General features: G+C 36.2%; 2 protein-coding genes across 3 annotated transcripts; one reads left to right on the top strand and one right to left on the bottom strand.

Moving 5' to 3' along the window:
* Positions 1–6,072: 6,072 nt before the first annotated feature.
* Positions 6,073–11,543, top strand: LOC140987566 (subtilisin-like protease SBT2.2). Its single transcript, XM_073456125.1, is given in 11 exon segments — positions 6,073–6,791; positions 7,357–7,510; positions 7,683–7,923; positions 7,926–8,079; positions 8,229–8,324; positions 8,574–8,646; positions 8,916–9,198; positions 9,538–9,866; positions 9,976–10,243; positions 10,310–10,591; positions 10,963–11,543. Coding segments are annotated over 11 exon segments (2,520 nt in total). The 5' UTR covers positions 6,073–6,576; the 3' UTR covers positions 11,388–11,543.
* Positions 11,544–11,854: 311 nt separating this feature from the next.
* Positions 11,855–16,069, bottom strand: LOC140987567 (gamma-soluble NSF attachment protein). Of its 2 annotated transcripts, XM_073456127.1 has the most exons (9): positions 15,863–16,068; positions 15,726–15,793; positions 15,524–15,608; positions 15,214–15,372; positions 14,705–14,842; positions 13,946–14,024; positions 13,136–13,215; positions 12,660–12,789; positions 11,855–12,157 (listed from the first exon to the last, which is right to left on the bottom strand). In XM_073456127.1, the coding sequence occupies exons 1-9, from the start codon at positions 15,991–15,993 to the stop codon at positions 12,053–12,055; spliced, it is 975 nt and encodes a 324-aa protein (XP_073312228.1). In that variant the 5' UTR covers positions 15,994–16,068; the 3' UTR covers positions 11,855–12,052. The 2 variants fall into 2 exon arrangements, with proteins under 2 accessions (XP_073312228.1, XP_073312229.1); XM_073456128.1 differs by lacking the exon at positions 14,705–14,842 and having other exon boundaries at positions 15,863–16,069.
* Positions 16,070–16,407: the final 338 nt, after the last annotated feature.

Raw genomic sequence — 16,407 nt, 5'->3', positions numbered from 1 at the left:
TTGATCATAAAGTACAGAAATCAATTGAGATGGTCAGATCAGGTCATCGGTCAGAGTATCAGGTATGTGATGATGTACTGTATGTGCATAATTGGATTGTTGTGCCAGATGTTTCAGATTTGAGACATCGGATATTGTCAGATGCGCACGATAGTCGATTCAGTATTCATCCGGGTGGCAGAATAATCTATAATGAATTGAAGACACAGTTTTGTAGGAAACAGATGAAATCTGACGATACAAAGTTTGTGTCAAAGTGTCTGAATTGCCAACAGGTGAAAGCTGAAAGAAAGAAACCAGGAGGTCTACTGTACAGTTTGTCGATTCCTGAATGGAAATGGGATCACATTTCCATGGATTTTGTGACACAGTTACGAAGATCTTCCAGAGGTTGTGATGTGATTTGGGTCGTGATTGACAGATTGACCGAATCAGCATGCTTTATTCCGTATCAGATGACATACAGATATGACCAGATGGCTGAAATTTATATCAGAGAAGTGGTCAGACTGCACGGAGTGCCGAAGTCGATTGTATCAGACCGTGATCCTCAGTTTACTTCGCACTTTTGGCAGAGTTTACAGCAAGCTCTAGGTACAAAGTTACATCTGAGTACCGCATATCATCCACAGACCGATGGACAGTCAGAGCGGACTATCCAGACATTGGAAGATATGCTGAGAGCTGTAGTGCTTGATTTTAGCACTAGTTGGCAGGATTCATTATCACTTTGTGAATTCTCGTACAACAACAGCTATCAGACGAGTATTGAGATGGCTCCATTTGAAGCATTATACGGTAAGAAGTGCAGATCCCCTCTGTATTGGGATGATATCTCTGAGGTACCTGAGTTTGGACCTGATATGATTAGAGATATGACAGAAAAGTGAAGCTGATTCAGAAGAGAATGAAGACAACTCAAGACAGACAAGCCAAATATGCCAATGTTCGACGTAGACCGTTGGTATTTGAGGCAGGAGACCGAGTATTTTTAAAAATTTCACCTTTCAGAGGAGTTTTCAGATTTGGCAAGAAAGGGAAGCTATCTCCACGATATATTGGTCCGTACGAGATTCTCGAGAAGATAGGAGATCGTGCCTATCGACTCGCATTACCGCCTTCTCTATGTGGAATACATGATGTCTTTCATGTATCTATGCTGCGGAAGTATCTCCCCGATGATTCTCATATTATTCAGCCAGACGAGGCCGAGCTTGATGAAACTATGAGTTACGTTGAAAAGCCGATACAGATTATTGATTGTAAAGAAAAGAAACTCAGAACAAAGACTATCCCACTGGTGAAAGTGCAATGGACTCGTCACGGCATTGAAGAAGCTACTTGGGAGACTGAATCAAATATGAGACATGAATTCCCAGAGTTATTTCACTGATGTGAGTCTTTTATTTTAGCTTCTAGTATATCTTCTTATCTGATATGATTTGACTGCCTACGAGTTCGAGGACGAAATCATGTCTCAGAGGGGGATAATTGTAAGGCCCGAGATTTTCTCATTTTAATCCGAGATTATTTAATTTATGAATTTTGGAATGATGAATTAGATTCCACAGTTTTTGTAATTAATTAGGATTGAAATGGAATTAAAAAGAGTTGTGAGGACCAAATCGCAAATAGTGAAGGTTTCAGGGACTAAAGTGCAATTAATGGTTTGAGTGGGACACTTGTCACCACCATGTACGTGATATGTAAACAATCTTCATCCTTCTTAACTTCCAGAGAAAGAATCGAGGGAAGAGCTTCGTGAAATTCTCCAACTTCATTTTAACTTAGAAATTTGATTGTGCCAAATCCGGGTATCAGACTTTCGATCCGAGCACAGTTTTGTGATCCTCTCGTCGATAGCTACTACAGGACGTAAGTTTTATTGAGTTCCATTATCATTTGAAATTATGATATTGGAGGAATTATTATGTGTTCTGGGAATACTAGACATCGTAGAATCGAAGTCAGATCGAAGAACAAGTTGATTTTGGAATTGTTATGTTTTTCTGATTTCATCGATTGAAATTGAACAGATTTGGATTCTTGATTGATTACAGATTGTAGCGGATATGGGTTATGATTTGTAATTGATATATGTTGATATTGTATTGACGGGGATATCGAGATTGTGCCGTTATGCTGTTAATTTTGAATTAGATTCAGATTAATCGGATGTAGTATTGAATTGGGAATGGAATGTTGATATTACTATTCTCGATATGTCATTTCAGATTGACAGAGACATCTTGAATTCAGAATTTCCAATTATTCAGACCGAGACTACGAACGAAAGGTATAAGTCGATGTTAACCGGGAGATTAACTTGAGTCAGATTGGACTCTAGTTTCCCTAAAACCACATACTTTATTTTATTGCAATTGTTTGATATTGATATGATTAATCTATTGATTTATAGAAAGTAGGGAATAACCGATAGCTATGGAGCGAGAGTCATTGACAGAAGGGCCAGACAGTGATAGAGTGGTCATTGGCCCATTGCACATTGTCATAGGATAGCTTTGGCGGATATGCCAAGTCTGTGACGTATATGCCAAGACACTGGATTATTGACTTATATCGATATTGCTTAGGGGCGGATCGACTCCTATCGCTGAGATTCAATATATGTATTAATGTCCAGGAACCGGGATCCCGAGATTAGAGATGAGTCGAGTCGGAGATGACGAGTTAGAGAGTTTTATCTGTATTCACTAATGTATCATAAATTATGATTCATGTTCTGAATACATGGTTTATGCTTTTGTATATGATTTTATGCATCGCATGTATACATTGCTTATACTCGGATTTTATTCTCACCGGAGTTATCCGGCTGTTGTCTTGTTTGTATGTGTACATGACAACAGGTGGGACAGGATCAGGGTCGAGGAGATGATGAGAGATTGTGATTAGAGTGGAGACTACGGACTTTGACGTTGTTGTAGATAGGATTCAGCAGTTGAAATTTAGTTGTTGAACCTTAGTTTGAGTTTGATGTTTGTTGTACGAGACTTGTACTTTTATACTGATATGTATATTAGATTCAATTACATTACGTTCCGCAATTTTAAAAAAAAAATTTAGACCCAGTTTAATTAATTGATCCATTTATCCCAATGACGATTAAGAAGATGATTAGCGTCCGGGTCCCCACAACTATCATTAATTTTTGCGACGATTTCTCATTAAACTGCCATTAAAGTTATCAACAGTGTTTTCTACATAACAATTTCTAATTCTAGCGGCAACAAATTTTTTAAAAATGGTTGCTATAAATTTAATGACATTTTCTTAAACCGTCACTAAATTTTTTAAAATAAAATTTTAATATTATACATAAAGTTTAAAATTGAACACTATATTATAATGTGGAATTGGGAAACAAACAAAATGACAGCGAACTAACAAATTCATAAATAAACACATGCATCGACATAACACATATTTGGTGAGCTTCGGAGTTTATGTCTCGTTGCACAAGCAAATATGCAAGATAAACAAATAGCATATGTTCGATCAAGTAGTAGTGTATAAAAAATTTCAAGATAACACAAATAAAAAAGATCGTCGAGGAGCTAAGGGGTTTGGGTCCCGTCATTAGAATAATGGGAATCATCACGTCGTTGTGAATTCGCATCGAATACATGCAATTTTTTTCTGTAACGGAGCTAAGCGCCTCGAAGATGAAGACAATGTAGGTGGAGACTCTCTTCGATGTTTCAGGTTGCCTCTCTCCTTATTCCAAGGTAACAACTAAGGCGTGGATTGTATCTCCCAACTAGTGTATTATTTCACAACAAAGGAATAGAGAAAACATATGAAACATCAGTTGCAAATATAACGGTTCAAATAAATTAACGTATACCTAAATTAGTTGGGAAAAAAAGAAATATTAACTTAAAAAATATAGAATATCCTATACCAAGAAGAGAATGGAACAAAAAGAGAGATAAATGGAAGGAAGTTCAAATGATCAGCCACCAATAAAAATTTTAAAATATTCAATATACCGATGTAATTGCTTACAATTAAATGTAATGATGAGAACAATAAATGTAGCCTTAGTAACGTAAAAAAAACGCACACAAACAAATAAAAGAGAGATATATACAAAGAAGTTTAACGGACCAAAACGTGATGATATCAATCATGACAATAAATGTAGTCATATTGAAGGAGCACATGTAGCTAAAGACAATAACGTAAAAAAAACACACACACAAGAGCATCCTCTTTACACGAGCGTTGTTTATTTATTAGTTTTCCATTGTTTGTTAATCACATGCAAATAAGTAAATATAATAGCTTTTAAAGTGAAAAAATCGTATGGTTTAACTAAGGTAATCGAATTGTTGGCTCTCACTCAAATGGTGCAAACAGATCCCACGCTGCATGTTTCTCATTTTAAAACAAGATATTTGTAGCACCACTTGCTCCTTCCTTCGGTTTCTATTTTTTATTTTGTTTCGAGGTTTGGTAGCGAGAATCGGAGAAGGAAATCTTTTGCTACTTTACACATTTTCAAGCCGTCATGTTGCCGTTAGTATAGCTGCGTCAAACGTATCCTAATATAAGTTGGCAAAAACTTGTGTGAGACGGTCTCACGGGTCGTATTTGTGAGACGGATCTCTTATTTGGGTCATCCATGAAAAAGTATTACTTTTTATGTTAAGATTATTACCTTTTATTGTGAATATGGGTAGGGTTGACCCGTCTCACAGATTAAGATCCGTGAGACGGTCTCACATGAGACCAACTCATATAAGTTTGTACAAGTCAAAATAAAGAACATCAGATAGTCGTGTTCGTTTCTTAAATGTATGTACTACACATTGAATTGATTTTCATGGGAGGCCAGATGTTTTTTTTTTTTTTACATTAATTTATATATCTTTTATTTCTAGTAGATTTAGAATTAGAGGTACGGAAGTTTGATGACTGAGTCCGAATCTAACCCGTAAACAAGTTTCAATTTTTTGAATCTAACACGTAAACAAGTTTCGATTTTAACAATGTAATTTTAATATCTCGCGGTAGTCTAGCAACAACAGATCAGCGGGAGAAAGAGTTTGATGACTGAGTCCGTATCTAACCCGTAAACAAGTTTCGACTTTAGCAATGTAATTTTATCCGTGGTAGTCTAGCAACAACATATCAGCGGGAGAAAGAGTTTGAAGACTGAGAACGAATCTAACCGCACAACATTACTTCATAACCTTCATAACTTTTAATATAGCAGAATGACATGACAAAACCTTAAATTAACGCACAAAAAGCTGCTTACATTCATGCACAGATATGTTAAGAGTACTTAATAATAAGCGTAACAACAAAGTAACTATTCCCAAGCCTGCTATTTCTTGTATGGACATAAGTTTGAATCTTCCCATTAAAGGGAAATTGCTGAAGTAAATATAAAAAACGATAGGCGTCTCTAGACAAAGAAAAAAAATACAAGCCATGATGCAAAAGCATATGAAGTAACTTATATAGAGGACATCAACATCAGCCGACTATTCATATTCTCATTGAAGCAAAATATATATAGTTTTGAAGTTACAATTAATAAGGGCGTCAAAGTAAACTCACAATTGAAGTGACATATTTATAAATATATATATAATAGATAAATATTACTGGGAAAATTTTGAAAAATAATTTGGTTTTCATAAACGTTTAAACCAAATTATTTTACTAACTATCCATGTATCTAATCCATTAAATATTCTCTTTTTCCATTTTTGATTTGCGAACAACGACTGATAAAGAAATTTATTGGAAGAAATCATGACACATTTCCAATGTACCTTTTTCGGGAAATATTTTGTCAGTAATGAAGTTGAAATGGAATGTGAATGTGGCTAATAATTGGATTTGCTAAATATTTATTTATGTAGCATAGAACAATTCAACTAAAAGATGAATTCAAGAACAGAATCTCTTGTCGCTGGAAGAGCTAATTAGTACAGAAAGTTGCAGAATTAGAACATGCAATTTGTACGTTTGAACTCTCAAACTAATGCTGTTATAANGTCAAGCAACAAAAAAGAATTGGAACGTCGGGGGAGATGCCCATGACCTGCCCTACCACACTCATCCATCCATCGTGGTCTTGTATTTATTACATCTCTCGGGAGTTCAATCGGTACATACTCAGATGAACGAATAAAATACAACCAAACTTTAAATATTTAGTTCCGTGTGACGTACACCGCCCCAAAAAAGTTGTGTATGATTCCCTCACATTAACAAATTATTGTAAAGGAAGAAACTTTCTTTATGCCGAGGTGAAAGTTAATGGGGGGTTTTGCAGTTTCTCTTTACAGCTAAGTGTGGTTAGTGCGAAGGCTTTCTTGCTTCCGGCTTTCTCTTTCTCTTCTACTGAAGTAGCAGGGGCTAGTGGTTCTGCTTCTGTCTAAGAAGAAGTGCTTGGGTTTCTGGGAACCTGAGGACTCCGCAGCAGGGGAGGGGTGAATGCTGAATATGGTTGGTTGAACTTCTCAAAGAAAGTCTCGTCCTTTCTCCTTCAAGAAGTACTACCTTTTATTTTAGGAATTTGTTGTTTCATACAAAATGGATGGGGGTGGGTTATCACTAGTGATGCTCTGTTTAGGAATGTTTGCAAGCTGCAATTGTGCTCAGGATAACGGAGGTGCAACTACTGCTGTGTATATTGTAACTCTGAAACACGTGCCCACCTCTCATTACTACGGCGAGATTCGAGTCAAGCAGCGTCATCGTAGTAAACACAATGGTTCTGATGGAATGAGTAGATTTGATCATCCAAGGTACAGTTTTTCTTAATTCTTTATAACCACCTCACAATATTAATCAGCAGTTAATTTCTTGTTTTGGAACCTTTTTACTTTTGTCTCGGCCTGTGTTTTTCCTTATTTGTTCCCATTTCTTGTTCTTAATGAATTTCTTTTTCCCGGTGTTTTTTATACATGAAACAGATGGAGGGCTTTTTGCTTTTCTTTTACTTAGTGTAGAAAATGTACTTTTTGTTCATTTACGTGTGATGGTTGTCTTTGACTGTGAGCCACAATTAGTTAGCAGTTTTTAAGGAATATTGAGTCAATTGATTGTATGACAACTTGGAAATTGTTGAGGAATGAATAATAGTAATATATAATTGAAGGAAAAAATAGAGACGCACAATTGGGTGGTGAATTACAAATATTCGCTGGTTTGTTATGTCAAATAATATCTGCACATGTTACCTCAGCCCGCTAAAGTTAGGCAGGTAGGAATCATATGGTTGTCGTTTCTCTGGCGTGCTAGTGCTAGTGCTAGTGTTGTTAATTGATATGAGACAGTGTTGGTAAAATATTTGCTTTTCACCGAAATCAGCAATAAACCAAGAAAGGATTGGAACAATGGGTCATACATATCCAGTGCACACGATTCTCTGCTGAGAAGGATATTAAAGGGTGAAAAGTATCTTAAAGTGTACAGCTATCACTATGTAATCAATGGATTTTCTGTTCTTGTCACGCCACAGCAGGTCAGTCATCATTGACATCAAATTAATATCGTTTCTATGGTCAAATGACTCCGAAAATAACTGCAACTAAGTAGTTTTGCATGTAAGAAGCATGATTGATTCTTTAAAAATCATTTTTTCTCTTTTCTTGTAATTTTCAATTTTCATGTGCATTTAAATGCTGATATTCAAGGCTGACAAGCTTTCGAGATGTAAAGAGGTATCAAATGTGGTTTTGGATTTCTCAGTCAGAACTGCCACCACTCATACACCTCAATTTCTTGGTCTACCTCAAGGAGCATGGGCTCAAGAAGGTGGTTTTGAAATGGCAGGGGAAGGAATTGTGATTGGATTTATCGATACTGGAATTGATCCCACACACCCCAGCTTCTCTGATAATACGCCTATGAAGCCATATCCACTTCCTAAACATTTTCTGGAATTTGTGAAGTCACACGAGATTTCCCATCTGGATCCTGCAACAGAAAGCTCATTGGTGCTCGTCATTTTGCGGCCTCTGCCATTACCAGGGGGATATTTAATGCCACGCAGGATTATGCATCCCCATCTGATAGTGACGGCCATGGGACGTAAGTGTTACCCTCTTGACAGGAAATAGACTTCAAAATATAATTTAAAATCATAGAATTGACGTGGCTCTTCCTGAGAAGATGTCCGTTGAAAGTTGTTGACTTTTAATCTCTTTTCATTAGCATTTTCACAATGTTGTTTCTTATAGGCACACAGCTTCTATCGCAGCAGGAAACTATGGAATTGAAGTTGTCGTGTCTGGGCATCACTTTGGAAATGCTAGTGGCATGGCTCCTCGTTCACAGTAAGGAATAATCTTTCTTTTAATTTTTTTTCTTTATGTTTTCTTTCTTGAGAACCATTTCATTTTCTCTTTTCCCATGTAGATCAAATTGTTTCTGCCATCACGTTACACGCCTGAACTTACCATTTCTAGAGCATTGACACCTAAAACCTACTATTGACGTCACTTTTGAGCTAATCAGCTGATTCTTAATTCCAAATTCTCTTTCTATATATTTGTTATGCTATTAACTATTGACAGTATTTTTAGCATTGCTGTTTACAAGGCACTATACAAGAGCTTTGGAGGCTTTGCAGCAGATGTGGTTGCTGCCATAGATCAGGTACCCCTGACAAGTTTGAATAATCTTGATTAAGTTTTCACTCAGTCCCAATTGTTTCAGCTTCTTTACGCTTCCAGTACCTCTGGCCTCTACGATTCCATGTCGGGATAAAGTGCGAAGTTCTCTGTTTTCTTTGGTTTTTGTTCTCTTCATCTTTATCGGTAAAATCTATTCACCTCCATGAAACGATAGGTGTTTAACTACTTGCATTGTATTAAATGTTCATCCTGTGTTGTGAATCATTGTCATTGCTATGTTCTTGTGTTTAGGCTGCAGTGGATGGAGTGGATATAATAAGCTTGTCTATAACCCCAAACCGGCGTCCTCCTGGCATTGCCACATTCTTTAATCCTATAGATATGGCTTTGTTGTCAGCTGTCAAGGCTGGTATCTTTGTGGTACAGGCAGCAGGAAATACTGGACCATCACCGAAGAGCATAGCTTCTTTTAGCCCATGGATCTTCACTGTAGGCGCTGCAGCCCATGATAGGGTATACAGCAACTCCGTGGTTTTGGGCAACAACATCACAATCCCTGGAGTTGGACTTGCTCGTAAGTCGAATATAAATTATGTTTATTCAGCTGATATTGGATTTTCGTAACGGAGCCAACTTGTGTTGGGGTGATACTTACTTCATTTGTCTACACCAAAATAATGCTGGATTAGTTGTAATTGTTTTGAAAAGTTTTTCTAACCCTGAAATTATGTTCGCTCTTATATGTGGATTCAACTTTTCTTATGAAAAAGTATTTGATTCATCTTTTACTTATCTGGCTCATATCATGTAACTAATTTAGACCTTATCTTTCTCATTTTATCATCTTACAGATTTTAAACCTATTATTAACAAGAACATCCAATATATTTACAGTTTGAATTGTTTTTCCCAGCTGGAACCGTTAATGGTTCTATGTATACGCTGGTTTCTGCTATTCATGCTTTGAACAACACAGCAGCTGTGAATGATATCTATGTAAGTGAATGCCAAGATTCCAGAAATTTTAATCGAGGTGTTGTCCAAGGGAACATCTTGATATGTAGCTACTCTATCCGTTTCGTACTTGGGCTATCCACTATCAAACAGGCATTAGAAACTGCCAAAACCTTGAGTGCAGCTGGTGTTGTGTTCTACATGGATCCTTATGTGATCGGATTTCAGCTCAATCCAATTCCAATGAGCATTCCCGGTGTTGTGATTCCATCTCTAGATGATTCCAAAGTGAGTATGCATCTTTTTTTTAAGCATTTTTTTTGTACTAACGTTGGAGCTCTCGCTTTATGAATGAGGTTTCATAAAATGGTGACTGAAGCTGATTACAATTTGGCAGGTCTTTCTACGGTACTATAATTCTTCTTTGGTGAAGGATGAAGCTACAAAAAAAATTATTAAATTTGGGGGAGTTGCTAGTATAGGTGGAATAGAAGCTAACTTTATACTTTCTGCTCCAAAAATTATGTATTACTCTGCTAGAGGACCGGACCCAGAAGACAGTCTCCTTGATAATGTTGACATACTAAAGCCAAACATTGTTGCACCTGGAAATTCCATATGGGCTGCTTGGAGTTTCCGTGGGACTGATTCCATTGAATTTATAGGTACTTGTTTAAATATTAACTTCCTTCAAACAATAGTTCATAGGAATTGACGATGAAAATTTCTAGGTGAGAGCTTTGCTATGATGTCTGGGACAAGCATGGCAGCTCCTCATGTCGCCGGACTTGCAGCCCTGATCAAGCAGCGATTTCCCTTTTTCACACCTTCAGCCATTGGATCTGCACTTTCAACCACAGCTTCTCTTTTGGATAGAAATGGCAGGCCTATAATGGCTCAGCATGCTTATGCTAACCCAGATTTGAACAAATTTCCTGCAACTCCCTTCGATATGGGGAGTGGTTTTGTTAATGCTACTGCTGCATTGGATCCTGGTCTTGTTTTTTATTCAAGTAAGTGTTCTGATTTATTCCTAAATCCCACCACGTCTGGAAGTTTAGCTGTTACTATAATGGACATGTGAACACTACCAAAAAATGCATTTGTTACCAGCGTGCATGTGTGTTGGTAATAACAATTGTCTCCTTTGTCCTGTGTGGTTTCCAATGTAGCAGACGATCAGATCAACACATGGCATTTGGAATTTGTACAATGTACAATTTTGCTGGAACTGTTGGTACAATTGCGACATAGGGTCATGCAGTGTGTGTCCATATGTTATCATCGTTTGCTATGATGAGACTACCTGAGAGCTTGCTTAATCTTTATTTTACGTCCTATTACTGTACAGTGAATTTGGAATCTTACTAGCTGATTCTCTTAGGTTATGAAGATTACATGTCTTTCCTCTGTGGCATAAACGGTTCATCTCCAGTAGTCCTGAACTACACAGGTGAAAGCTGTGGGGTTTCTACAATTACTGCCGTAAACATAAACTTGCCCTCCATCACCATATCAAAGCTGAACAGATCTGCTGTTGTTCAACGAACCATAACTAATGTTGATAGAAATGAAACTTACAGAGTTGGTTGGAGTGCACCTTATGGAGTTTCCGTTCAGGTGACACCAACACAGTTCTTTATTTCAAGCCGAGAGAAACAGATCTTGATTGTAGCATTTAGTGCGACTATGAATAGCTCATTTGCGAGCTATGGAAGAATTGGACTATTTGGTACTACTCAGGGTCGTGTGGTAAACATTCCTTTGTCAGTTATTATGAAGATTTCATACAATATTACTGGTGGCTGATAAAATGGTGGTTGATTGCTTTGTGATCTTCCCTAACATGTCTAGTGTTTTGAATGGTTGCTTTGTATACCTTCTTGACATGTAGATGAGCAATTGATTGATGGCAGCCACGAGCTTACTTTCAGTTTTTTCTAATCCGTTTTGGGTTTTGGATTTGTCCTCTATTCGAGGAAACAAGTGATCATGGCTCTATCTAATTGCTTTTCACTAGTGTTGTACTGACAATTAACACGAGTTTGGGAAAATGCACTGTTTAGAATATCTAAAATGAATATGAAGCTGATTTCAGTTCATGGTTTCCGGCTTTATCAAATAACCATTAATACAGGTATAACAAATATTTAAGGATATCCTTCCAAAAAAAATGATGATGATTGATATAGTACAGGAGATTCCGATTAGTTGTATGCAGCAAAACAAAACACCAGGTTCACTTCTCATTCTTTTTCCTAGAAAAATATGCAATCAAGATTAATAATTGATGCTCTTTAGGCAGGTAAATCTAAGCAATCACATACAAGACAGATGGATTAAGTCTAAACATCACCCTCTCTGGTAAAATTTATACAAATTTGAATACGAACTTTAGACAACTTCATTACAGAAAATCGAGCAAATTTAGTTTAAAAGTTCACGCTTTCTGATTTGTGGAATCGATGGGAGGGCTAAGTAAGATCGTCTTCATCCAGTAGCTCATCTTGCTCCTCTGTCGTAGTCCTCTTCAATCCACTAACATCACCTGTAGGCAGTTTCCTTGCAATCCTAACAATCTGCGGAAAATAAACAATCCTAAAAACTAGAGCAACAATATATAATGCTCAAGTTCTCAATACTGCATCCATAACATGTTTCATAGCAATCAAGCCTACATAAAATGATTTAATACTTTAATTATTTTAATTCAATTAATATATTAGAGTTCCAAAAAAATAGTTAAAAAAACTAGAGTTGCAGATTGAGTAAAAAATATAAATACTTATTATAAGATTGCACAATGCCATATTCGAAGAAATTAAAATATAAGCACCTGAGCGAATGATGGCAAAGAGAAAAAAATTTGAGAAAATTGGAGTACATTAGCTTAGACTTTGTATCGTGTTTTATCATTTATCATTTTATTTTTAATCATTAATTTTAACATTTTATTTAAATGAATAATGTTTTATAACCCCAAGCACAAAAAATGAGGTGGGGGAGGGAACATGAAAGTATATATCCTTGCAAATCAAACGGTTTTCTTAATAGATATGTTGGACTTGATCAAACCATTACCACGTGGTCTAGGTTAGAAATAATGCTGGACTGAGCAGCAAGCTTGATCTCCTCCACATCGCCATCAGTATAAGCAGACAGAAGCTTAGTAGCAGCACGGTTTTGATCGCTGTACAAGAAGGCTTCAACTCTACCAAAGAAGCAAGTAAATTATATTAGCATTTGAACACAAGAATAAGAATAAAAACTGTTTACACTTCACAAGGTGTAGCCCTAAAACTTCACTTTGATTGTCCAACAATTCTTGTTTTAACCATTCTTACCCAAGAGTGAGTGGAGTTATTTTTTTTAAAAAAAATGCTTAGTTGGCATATGAGTTTCAAAATCACCCTTGGATGCAACCAAAAGCGTTCATAACATATGATGCCTACTTATACACGAGCAGCCACCAGTAGGTGGCATGATCTTTAGGCACACGAGTTGAAAATCAATCAGAAGGAAGATAAAAATGTTGGATGAAAATAATCTCAACTTACTGGCAACAATCGTTATGACATTTCTCTGCCTGCCTGAAGTCATGAGCATACAGGTATACGATGATAGCACTAAGATAAGCCTACATCAGAACAGTTACGTAAATATTTTGTTATATAATTGTATTTAACATTTAAGCTGCAATTATAAATACCTATTTGTGTTTAAATTTGATTAGACCATCATGAATTCGGTTTAGGGGTACACATAAATTGAGCTGTCTGGCAACCTTTTCGAATCGACTAAAATATTATTCAGTTCTTATTAGAAATTATTGATTTTGAGCCAAACTTCAACAATTGTTCAAATGCTTTCCAAGGCAAAGTTGAGTCCAAATTATTTTTTATTCGATAGCTCGCAAGCTTTAGTACTTTATAAATCAATTAAATTAGCATAACTCACTAGCTCAATCTTGGAGTCAAGCATATGCTCAATAGAGTTCAATAATTATATTCGAACTAAACAAATTGAGACCAAATTTGAACTTCACGTCAAATTGAACTTCGGTCCAAATAGTTTTTTTGTTGCTTCTGCCAAATAGCAACAGAGGCGGCCAAATCTTAAAGATTGCTTTGTAAAAGAGACCATGTTTAACAAGGATCAAAAGTCAAACTGTCAAAGCACAAAATACGAATCAAAGTTGGGAGACGGAGATTGATATTAACTGATATAATTTGGTTTCATGCCATGAACTAATGCATTTTCCCCCATGGCCGTGAAAAAAATGATTTCTTCTGCTAAGTATATCACCGATGTTTTTTCTGGTTTTCTTAAAAATAGAGTGGATTCAATAGAATTTTTAATATTCTTACCTTGCATTGGCTATGTGTAGCATTGCTCTTGTCAGCTGCTAAGGCCCATTTCAAAAGAATTGTTGCAGCATCTGTATACCTATAGGCAGTGATACCAGAACAATATAAAATCAAACATAGGAACTTACAGTAGCTGAAAAGAGAAAGAAATACATAACTTGTGGATCCATACATAAATCAGAATATAGTTCAAAGAGGGCCAGCATAACTAGGACTCTAGAGGATTGACTTGATATTATCAACTCAAAATTACAAGTTAGTTAGCAAGATGAATCTTCTTTTAGGCAGCTTCCTCCCATCAAACCCAATTTGCGAACTCTGAGATTTTTTTACTATACTACTGAAGATAGGTGAACTTGTAATTCGAAAACCATTTTAATTAAATGCAATTCAGCCAATACCAAGAAAACAAACCCGGATACAAAGAGCTGCGAAGCAAAGTAGGGACAATGATGTAGTAATCGATCGAGATGAATTTAGTTTGGCAAGAACCAGTGCCTCACAATAGCATCCGGAAAAGTCAAAAGTTCATTTTTTTTACCACTAGATGTTCAATAACTACAGCAGTTTTAGACAGATAACCGGCCAAATTCTCTCTAGTCCAGTACATGTGGGTCAATATTAAAGAAGTGAGACAGCATGATAAATAACATCAAAAGTATCACCAATTCATTCTATATGGAGCAAATGAATTAGAAACTCCAAGTGATTTGTTCGATTGTTCACTTAATCAATACATACAAGGGGGAGTGGGCTTACTTCTCAAGCCTTATATAAACACTTGTAGCAGCACGGTACAAATCAAACGCCATTTGTTCCTTCCCATCCTCTTCAAGAATAGCACTAGAATCAATGTACAGCTGAACAGCTACATTGGGTGACGGATCTTCTAAGGCACTTTAACCAAACACGACATTTAAAGCAACCGTCATAAGACACTAAGCTCATTTTATGCATGTCATATGAAAAATGGATAGGGAATAGGGAAAAAGTTTATATAAAGTGCCAACTTCAAGTTTTTCACAAAAGATCAAAGACGCAATGATGGATAGTTCAAAAGAAAACGTAGATCAAAACATCAAGCCTTGGATCCATTAATCTACAACCTTCAACAACCGTAAAGTAATAGCACCACAACTTCATAGAAAATCACAAAGGATTTAATAAATCACAACTCATCACCGTTAACTAACCAACAAGGATATATTGCATAATAAGATGGCTGAAATACATTTAACATAAAACAAAGATGGAGAATCAGGATATACCGAGCACCCTTTGCAAGAGCATCTGATGCAGGCTGTGACCTTCCACATTCAATGAATAACTCGGATGCATGTCTATAAAAGTCAGCCACTTCATTCCATTTGCCTACTTGCTTTGCAAGAGCTGCCGCAGATTCCATGTGTTTTGCAGCATCCCAAGGCCTAAACTCGTCAAGGTGTTGGTTGTATTTCTAAAGGAATATTGACATATATATATTTCCTAAATACGTGATTGTCAAATGTAAGCACATTAACAACATCCAATTATTAAATTAGATTATGTTACTAACAAAAGGTAAACCAAAATGGATACGAACTGAGCATCTCTTGCCCTTTGGAAGCCTTCTCAAATGCATCTTTGGCTTCCTCGTATTTTTTCTTTAGCCTGTATGCGTTTGCTGCCATGTAACAATCAAGTTTAATTTTTTTTTTTTTGAAAAAAAAAACATTCAATTTAACCCCAAAAAAAAAGGCTAGAGATAGGCTAAATATAAAAATGATCTCGAAAATCTTGCCTGCCTGTTCATACAAACCGGTGGCAGTCTTCCAATCAGCACTCCACCTGGTTAAACTGAGTTTCGTCCTGAATCACAGATTAAAATTTGTAAGCCATAATTCGAGAATCAAACAGAGAGAGGAAGAGCAATCTGACAGCTTATCGGCTTTGGAGATCAATTTATCCGGGTCGGAAGTAGCCATGGCCGATCCAATATGGGTCACTCCTTCTTCCCCTTTTCGGATCCGGGTTCTTTCTACTGTCCCGTCATCTCCAATTTTACTCATCCGCCGCACAACCAGTGGATTAATACAAATTGAAATATATTATTTCATAAACTAAGGTGGTTATATGATTGAATTAAATAAAATACAATTATAAAAATACTTATTAATCTTTGATCTTTTGAAATAGCAAAACACTTTACGGTAATACATTAATTATAAATAATATGTTAACTCTAATGTACGTGATTCCTTAATTAATTAAGAGACATTCAGCTTGATGGATTATAAATTTTTTAGCTTTCATTTCTAGTTAATTTTTTTTTTTTAAATTAGTATATAGCAAAGATTTGTCGGATCAAGTAATGAGCTCCTATTTCAAAGTTTGTGTCATATCAATGCCTAAAATTTGGTATTTGTCCAAGAACTTGTGAAATTTCTTGAGGTTGTATTTAGATCAAAAGGAAGAAAGAATTC

Source organism: Primulina huaijiensis, chromosome 11 (genome assembly GCF_012295235.1).
Source record: "Primulina huaijiensis isolate GDHJ02 chromosome 11, ASM1229523v2, whole genome shotgun sequence".
In the NCBI taxonomy this organism is placed as follows: Eukaryota; Viridiplantae; Streptophyta; class Magnoliopsida; order Lamiales; family Gesneriaceae; genus Primulina; species Primulina huaijiensis.
Note: the sequence above shows the minus strand (reverse complement) of the source record. Positions and strands in the feature narration are given on the sequence as shown.